This window comes from Lynx rufus, unplaced genomic scaffold (genome assembly GCF_022079265.1).
Source record: "Lynx rufus isolate CCGP_SWC_20201006 ecotype Redwood Valley unplaced genomic scaffold, mLynRuf1.p SCAF_4, whole genome shotgun sequence".
NCBI classification, from domain to species: domain Eukaryota; kingdom Metazoa; phylum Chordata; class Mammalia; order Carnivora; family Felidae; genus Lynx; species Lynx rufus.
The window spans coordinates 96,165,222-96,174,347 of NW_025814856.1; the positions used below are offsets into that span (position 1 = coordinate 96,165,222).

The 9,126-nt window shown below is 39.6% G+C and overlaps 1 protein-coding gene across 4 annotated transcripts in view; it reads left to right on the top strand.

The window, feature by feature from the left end:
• Positions 1-9,072, top strand: part of AKAP9 (A-kinase anchoring protein 9) — a 152,920-nt gene extending 143,848 nt beyond the window's left edge. For all 4 annotated transcript variants that reach the window (XM_047094567.1, XM_047094568.1, XM_047094569.1 and 1 more), the window contains 4 exons: positions 1,703-1,788; positions 2,956-3,085; positions 4,496-4,635; positions 8,811-9,072. In XM_047094567.1, coding sequence (XP_046950523.1) covers positions 1,703-1,788; positions 2,956-3,085; positions 4,496-4,635; positions 8,811-8,845 — 391 coding nt within the window. In that variant the 3' untranslated portion in view covers positions 8,846-9,072. The remainder of the gene's footprint in view (positions 1-1,702; positions 1,789-2,955; positions 3,086-4,495; positions 4,636-8,810) is intronic.
• The last annotated feature ends 54 nt before the right edge of the window (positions 9,073-9,126 follow it).

Here is a 9,126-nt window from a genome sequence, read left to right on the forward strand (position 1 = left end):
CTCAGAGCTGGCACATCCAGTCTGGATTGTTTTGTTCTGTTATGTTTGGTTTTTAACCCTGAAGAAGCCCATGAAGCAGCTCAGACGTATAAATAAAAGGGACCATAAGACGGAAAATATGTTTTTGAAAACTTACTTAGGCTACCTGCATTCGTTGTCTTCCTTGCTAAAATAATGCCCTCTTGGGTCTTAGCTACACAGAACCCTGGCCTAACTCTGCATTCAAACCCAGGATTAGCCTTTAGGGCATTGGACTGTGCTAGTGCTTTTGTCATGCCTTTTCTAGGAGTTCTAAGCCGGCAACACTGGCACTCATTCTGTTTGTAGTTGAAATGGTGCCAGGACTCAAACTCCCTTGAGGACCTGGCTTCCTGCAGTCCTGTCACCCAGGTGCGATATACCCCGACACCTCGGTTTTTCCATGCTTCCCCTCCCTTTTATATACGTAGTAACCAGGCAGTCTCAAAAGCACTTCAGTTTTTAAAGTTCTTCCTGTCAGGTCACATCTGATATGTCTTCAAAGGGTTTTGTCCTTTTTCCTTTACCTTTCTTTGAAAAATGTGACAGAATTTTTTTAACTGAAAGCTGTCTGAGATCACCTGGTCCAGAATACCATCTCACAGGCAAGGAAACTGAGGCACAGCAAGTTTGCAAAGCCAGTAGTGATAGAGCTAGGATAATCAGCCAGGGCTCCCAGTTCTTATCCATGTTAGCCCTGCAAAAGGAACTCACGTTTTATCTTGTTAATGGTCTGAGGCCCTCCTTGCCTGTTCTTCTCCACATTGTTGTCAGGTGATTCCAGTTTCTCCTTCCTCATCTTTCATTCCTTTCATCATCTTGTACACCTTGTACAGGCTTAAGTGCTAGGAGATGCACTGATAAAGAAAAAATGCATAATCCTTGTCTGAATCCCTTAAGGCAGCTTACTTCCTAGGGAGGAAGACCAGTGTGCTCGTAACTTGGAAGACACTAAATGACAGGTCACGAGAGTTTAGGTATTAATTTTACTGGAACGTTTGGGAAGGCTCTGTGAAAGCCAGTTGCCATTGAAGGATGTCATCCTAACTCCTTTTTCTTGTCCTCTTACATGTTCATTGTATTTTCACCCTCCTAAAACTGGGCTTCAAAACTGATTGGAATTAAGAAATCAAAATTGGTGTTCCAGAAAGTTCCTTGGGCCAGGGGTGGGGCAGGCAGCAGCTCACTACCACTGGTTGGCAGCAGTGCCACCACCACCACCCCTTCCTTTTAATGCCTCGTTGTTTTTCATCCCTGATCACATGGCCTCACTGCTTCTCCAGCTTTCCCAGCTCAGTTGCCCTGCTAGTATAAAGATCTTTTATTTTCTTTCCATCTCATTTGCTTTGTAGTCTCTCTAGTCTTTTCTCCTTTCATTATTTCTTGCCCTTTGTCCATCTACTTTTCTCTTTTCTACTTTTGCTTTTCGTCTCTTTGAGTCCTTTATACCTCTATAAAGTCAGAACAGAAGAGACCTCTGATGCCTCTTGGAAAGCCTGTTCTAGTTAATTTTGCCCCAGACTAGGGGACATTTGCATGATTTTAGATTAGGCAGTCATGTGATTGTGTTGAAATTTTTCTGTGTTCACATTCAAATGTATGACCTGAATTTTGTGGGAAATGTATATTTATACTCTTTCTGTTATAGATGTGCTGTGAAACTTTTTCTTGGCATCTTTTTTAGAATGAAATTTTTGGTTCGACGTTGGCAACGAGTCACAAGTTCTGGTTCCATCAATATTAACAGGGATGGCTTTGGACTGAATCCAGGTGAAGTCAGAATAGGATTTCTTTTCTTATGTTTAGGATTCGTTTAAAATTACTGTACATGTAATATCTTCCAAAAAATGTGTTCTGGAACTTGTGTTGTCCAAAGACCCCTTATAAGCAACAGAGCTGGGGACCTTGCTGATTCTTAAAGAGTTAACAAGAGCTCATTTTTATGGAACACTAGCCCTGCTTTTTCCCAATCCTGTATATTTTGCCAATCCTGTGAGGTAAGTACAGTTACTGTTATTCTCACTTTACACAAGAAAAACTGAGGCATATAAAGCATTTATTGTTGGCCCCAGAGCCAGCACTGAACATTGGCAGTCTGGCTAGAGCCCACTCTCCTTACGGTTGCATTAAGGCTCTGATTCAAGAAGGATTGCTGTTATTCAGCCATACAGAAGTTACAGTTTGAAATTTTCACAGTACTCAGGTTTTGAGTTTACAAATAGGTTGTATATAATGGTAACAGTTAAAATTCCTTCTCTCTCAACCTAAAAGTGGAAACAAACATTAGGACTTCAACATTTTAGGCATAAGGATGAGCTTAGAAACTGGGGAGGACACAGAGTTTCAGACACAGAGCATAACTGTATTCATACAGGTACATATTGGTATTAAACCACCTTTACACATTCTGCCAGTAGCTGAGCAGCAGAGAAAAATATTTGGTACCCTAAGCAAAGTGGTCTGAAATAGCCATCCTTGTACATAAACAGCTGAAATTTGCACTATAATGAGCTTTCTGTTGTAAGTTAGCAAATCTTGATTTCACGTTTTTTCTAATAAATCAGTAGAATGGTGTGATGTAGTATTTTTTATCCACATCATCTTTTTCTCTAAACCACTCACACTCAGATACCCCTCATCTCACTTCTAGGTATCACTAAGAAGTCTTTTAAAAAGAAAATACTCCAGTTAAAAATAGTTTATTTTCTTTGACATATAGTTCCAGATAATCAGAAATACTTGAAGGAAAATAAAGCAATAGTTCGTTCTACTGTTTTTTCTCTTCTTTGGGAAGAATAACTAAAAATGACTATAAATAGGTAATGTTGTATAGTACGGTATAGTAGTCTTTTGAGCCCTTACCTATTTTGTAGAAATTTTCCAAGGGCTTGATTTTTTTCCCCCCCTTAAAGTATGTAACATTTTGGATTACTTTAGGTGCTGAAAAGTCTGACCCATTTTATCATTCTCCTGGGGGGCTGGAGCTATATGGAGAACCGAGACACACAGCATATCGCTCAAGATCAGAGCTGGACTATCCTAGGTCTCCTTTACATTTTCAAAATAGGTAAGTGTGTGACGAAGCTGCCGAGATTCGTTACATATACTAACACTTAACAGAGAAAGGAGGACACTGTTAGGGCTTTGACTCCTTTGCTTTGAAATAGCTGGTGTGTCTCAGTTGTATATAATTTACATAAGCTAAGGTCCAGAATCAAAAACATTTTTTTAATATAACTTATTGTCAGATTGGCTTACATACAACATCCAGTGCTCATCCCAACAAGTGCCATCCTCAATACCCATCACCCACAAAAAGAGTTTTTGGTTTTTTTGTTTTGGTTTTTTTTGTGTTTTTTTTTTACATTTATTTGTGAGAGACAGAGAGAGACAGCATGAGCAGGGGAGGGGCAGAGAGAGAGGGAGAGACAGAATCAGAAGCAGGGTCCAGGCTCCAAGCTGTCAGCACAGAACCCGATGTGGGGCTCGAACCCACAAACCGTGAGATCGTGATCTGAGTCGAAGTCGGATGCTTAACCAACTGAGCCACCCAGGCGCCCCCAGTTTTTGAATTTATGCCTGGTTTCCAAGGGTGTTGGAAACTGAACTAATCAAGTGTTATTTAGTATATGCTGTGGTTAGACATTGGGAAAAGTATTAACTAAATCGACAGTCTCTGCAGATCGTGAAAAAAACTCTAAAGTCTCCACAACATACATTTGTACATACACAGCGCTCATTGAGGGCTTCTGCAACAGGCATTCTACTGGACACTTTCATGATGACTTAGTAGCTACTTTCAGTTTATTGAAATTTTTTCGCCTTGTACATCACAAACTCAGAACCTTAGGGGATATAGATTAGGCCTAGCTTAGTGTCCCCAAGTACTTCTTGTGATTCATTGACTGAAAGGACTACTGAGCATAATGCTGAGCTGGCACAACCTGTATCAGCCAACTGAAAGAAGAAAAGAATGATTTAAGAAACATGGTTATAAAGATGGAAGAACACATCAGATGGGATCAGCAGATGAGAGCTAACAGAACATGTCTGTTTTTAGCATGGCCACATATTGGAAATATTGTAGAGTTGCAATTTCTGCTCCCTAGTTTCAATTTTTAACCCTAATAATGTACAGATATTAAGTATCTGATTCTTAGTCTCTTTGCCAGATCCTGGGCTGTATACTTTCAGAATCTCTAATCCATATTTAGCCTTGCACATGAAAAAACTGAAGTCTGTAGTCAAACCAAGAACTACTCTCCAAAGCCAGATGTTTTGCCACCTATGGACCAATAGCAGACACGTAAAGAAATGTTCAAATGTGAATTCTGACTGTTCTCGCCAGTTATCAGTTATTATGTTCATAACTCAAGTTGAAGATCTAGCTTTTGAGGGCAGGATGGTGGCAGGTTGTTAAGTTACTTGCATTATTTGTGGATAATTTGGATTCATGTTCATATTTTTAATCTCCTAGGTACCCGGGCCCTCCAGCTGATTTAAATCCTGGTTCCTTAGCATGTTCTCAGCTTCAGAATTACGACCCTGACAGAGCTTTGACAGATTACATCACTCGGCTAGAGGCACTGCAAAGACGACTTGGAACTGTACAGTCAGGTACTCTCAGCCTAACTGTGTAATACTGGCAGCCCCATCGTGCTGGACAGACCCAGAGCCCCCTTTTCTCTTTTTGAAACTCCTTGACCTTCATCAGGATAATTGAATCCCAGAGCTTAGTTCATGAGGTACCAGGTTAGACTTAGGAATTCAACTCCAGAAATGATTTACCACCCTAGTTTCACTCCCACAAAAAAAGATACCCTACTCAGATTGATTAGATGAAATGTACAACAGGCACCAAGGTACAAAGGCCTGGGAGGTTTACAGTGTCTGCTGGAGAAGGTGTTCCTAATTACAGTGGACTCCTAAACAACCCAAGGCTGAACTGCACAGCTCCATTTATGTACCATGCTGTAAATGTATTTTTCTTCCATATGATTCTTATGATTTTCTTAACATTTTCTTTCCTCTAGATTATTTTATTGTAAGACTACAACATATAAAAATATCTGGTAATTGCCTCTATGTCACCTGTAAGGCTTTCTCAGTCAGTAGTAAGCTATTAGTAGTTAAGTTTGGAGGAGTCAAAAGTTACACATGGATTTTCAACTGTGCAAGGGGTCAGTACCCCTAGCCCCCACATTGTTCAAGGGTCACCTATATGAGGTGAGACATGCAAATTAGGGGTGGGGAAATGAGAGAAGGAAGCATGTATCTTAAGCATTTAATGCAGCTGTTGTCCCTACTAGGACCCAGTGCTTTTATTCATGATCCATGAAACCTGTTCCATTCAAAAGACTTTATAAAAATGACCATTTTGTTTTCTCTGCTTAAAAACACAAAAATTCATACTTAATAGAAATTGATTCCCTATTCATTATGGGAAAGTCTATTTTCCCTGTCTCCCTTCAATTCACTCCTGATTCAAGTGTTTGAATCATTTTAATGTGCTTTAAATTAATTTTAAATCAGCTTTTACATTTTGTTTTTATTTCTGTTAAAGACCCTTTTTTTCCTACTGTTCCCCCAAACTAGATAGGGTAGTAGTTTGTCTCCTCATACAAAAGATCACTTCACTCAAGCAACTTGTAGTCCTAGGAAGCTGTTAGAATCATAGCTGGACTTTGTTTGGTAGGGTTTGCTGTGGTTTGTATCTTTCACAAGACTCAGATTTTGAAGACCAAAAGATTTTTCAAGAGGCAGGAGGTGTAGAATATAATATAGAACGTTCAACCTGCAGGGCACTTTAAAGAGAATCTTAACATTAGTCTTACCTTGCTACAGAGCAACAGTGATTTTTAAATATATGTTCAAAATCTCTTTTAAAAATCAGTTCAAGTATGGATGAGACTTTTTTAGAAAAATAAAAAGCAGTTTTTTAAATGGCAGATAATAGTAATCTTCTGCCCTTCATGAACTGGTTAGTCTGGTGTAGGTAACAATCCAATTTGAAATCACTACAGGCATACCTCGTTTTATTGTGCTTTGCTTTATTGCAATTTACAGATAAGCATTTTTTTTTTTTTTTTTTTACAAATGAAGTTTTGTGGCAGCCCTGGGTTGAGCAAGTCTGGTGGTGCCATTCGTTCCAACACCATTTGCTCACTTTCATGCATTTTGGTAATTGTTACAGTGTTTCGTACTTTTTCTTTAGATTATGATCAGTGACTTTTGATGTTACTATTGTGATTGTCCTGGAAGCACCATAAACAGTGCCATATAAGACAGCAAATTTAATCGATAAATGGATGTGTTCTGAGTCCTCCACGGACCAACCATTCCTCTTTTTTCCTGTCCTGGAGCCTCTTTCTTCCCTGAGACACAGCAATATTGAAATTAGGCCAGTCAATAACCCTGCAGTGGTGTTTTAGTAGTCATGTGAAAGGAAAAGTCACACATCTCACTTAAAATCAAAGGCTAGAAATGATTAAGCTTAGTGAGGGAGACATGTCGAAAACCAAGATAGGCCAAAAGGTAGGCCTCTTGCACCAAAGAGCCCAGCTGTAAATGCAGAAGATAAGTTCTTCAAGGAAGAGCTCATCCGTATGCCGGTTCCTCGAGGAAATTAAAAGTGCTTGCACCAGTGAACACGTGAATAAGAAAGCAAAACAGCCTTACTGCTGATAAGGAAAAGTTTTAGTGGTCTGGGTAGAATATCATACCAACCACAACATTTCCTTAGGCCAAAACCTAATCCAGAGCAAGGCCTTAATTCTCAATTCTTTGGAGGCTGAGATGAGGAAGCTGCAGAAGAAAGTTTGAAGCTAGCAGAAGTTGGTTGACAAGTTTTAAGGAAAGAAGTCTCCACAGCATAAAAGTGCAAGGTAAAGCAACAAGTGCTAACATAGAAGCTCCAAGAGATCTAGCTAAGATAATTCATGAAGGTGGCTACACTAAACAGATGTTTAATGTAGACAAAACAGCCGTCTTTTGGAAGAAGATGCCATCTAGGGCTTTCACAGCTGGAGAGGAAGAGTCAGTGTCTAGCTTCAAAGGATGGGCTGACTTTCTTGTTAGGAGCTGATGCAGCAAGTGAAGCCAATGCTCATTTACCATTTCAAAATTCCTTAGGCCCTCAAGAATTATGCTAAATCTGCTCTGCCTGTGTTACATCAGGATCATCAGGATAGAACACTCTGCATCTCTTGACAACAATATTTTAAGCTGTGTTGAGATCTGCTCAGGAAAATATTCCTTTCAAAATACTGCTGCTCATTGACCATGCCACCTGCTCACCCACAAGCTCTGATGTACAACAGGATTAATGTTTACATGCCTGCTAACACAGCATCCGTTCTGCAGCCCATGGATGAAGGAGTAATTTTGATTTTCGAGTCTTATTACTTAAGAAATATAATTTGTAAGGTTCTAGCTCCCATAGATAGTGATTCCCCTGACAGATCTGGGCAAAGTAAATCAAAACCCTTAAAAAAAGGATTCATCGTTCTAGATGTAAGAACATCTGTGATTCATGGGAAAAGGTCAAAATATCCACATGAACAGGAGTTTGGAGGAGGTTGATTTCGACCCTCTTCCATGACTCTCAGGGGTTCAAGACTTACAGTGTAGGAAGTAACTGCAGATGTGGTAGAAACTGCCAGGGAACTAGAGTTAGAAGTGGAGTCTAAGGATGTGACTGAATTCCTGCAATGTCATGATAAAACTTGAGTGAATGAGGGTTCCTTCTTATGGATGGGCAAAAAAAAAGGGGTCTCGAGATGGAATCTGTTTCTAGTGAAGATGCTGTGAAGACTGTTGAAATGACAACAAAGGATTTAGAATATTACATAAAACTTAGCTGATAAAGCAGCAGGGTTTGAGAGGATTGACTCCACTTTTTTCTTAATTAAAAATTTTTTTTAATATTTATTTTTGAGAGAGACACAGAGAGAGACAAAGTGTGAGCAGGGGAGGGGCAGAGAGGGAGACACAGAATTCAAAGCAGGCTCCAGGCTCTGAGGAGCCCGACATGGGGCTCAAACTCCCAAAATGTGAGTTTGTGACCTGAGCCAAAGTCAGCCCCTCAACTGACTGAGCCACCCAGGGGCCCTTCTTAATTTTTTAAATGTTTATTTTTGAGAGGGACAGAGTGCAAGCGGGGGAGGGGCAGAAAGAGAGGGAGACACAATTCAAAGCAGGATCCAGGCTCTGAGCTGTCAGCACAGAGTCTGATGCGGCATTCAGACTCACAGACTGTGAGATCATGACCTGAGCTGAAGTCGGACACTTAACCAACTGAGCCACCCGGGTGCTCTGACTCCAGTTTTGAAAGAAGTTCTACACTGAGTAAAATGCTGTCAAACAGCATGACATGCTACAGAGAAATTTTCATGAAAGGAAGAGCCAATCCATACAGCAAATTTCATTTTTGTTTTATCTGAAGTAATTGTCACAGCCACCAGCCACCCTGATCAGTCAGCAGCCTTCAACATCAAGGCAAGACCCTCTACCAGCAAGGATTACAACTCCCTGAAAACACAGATGATGTTTAACATTTTTTAATAATACTTTAGACCTAATGCTATTGCTCACTTAATAGACTACGGTATAGTATAAACTTTTATTTGCCCAGGGAAACAAAAAAACTTGATTCTCTGTATTGCAGTATTCACTTTATTACAGCGGTCTGAAACCAGACTTGCATCATCTCCAGAGAATGCCTGTACTAATTGGTCAGGTATAGATCGCAATTTAATTTGAAATAACTTACATATCTTGTTTTTCTCTCATAGGTTCAACCCAGTTTCATGCTGGCATGAGAAGATAATCCTTTGAAACATAAATCAAAGTGATTTTAAACAAATTCCCTTTTGTAAATCACTCGTTCTTTTGTGCTTTTGTATTGTGGATATTCAGCGGGACCAACATGAACACAGCTTATGATTGTATACAAATCCCTTGCCAGCACATGAAAACAAACTGGAGTTTGTATATATTAGCATTGTGTATGTATTCATGCACAATAATCATTAAATTACATGTATATTTGTGGAATGCTAATTTAAATGATTAAATTATAAACCTTGTGTATTTATCGAATGGGTGAAA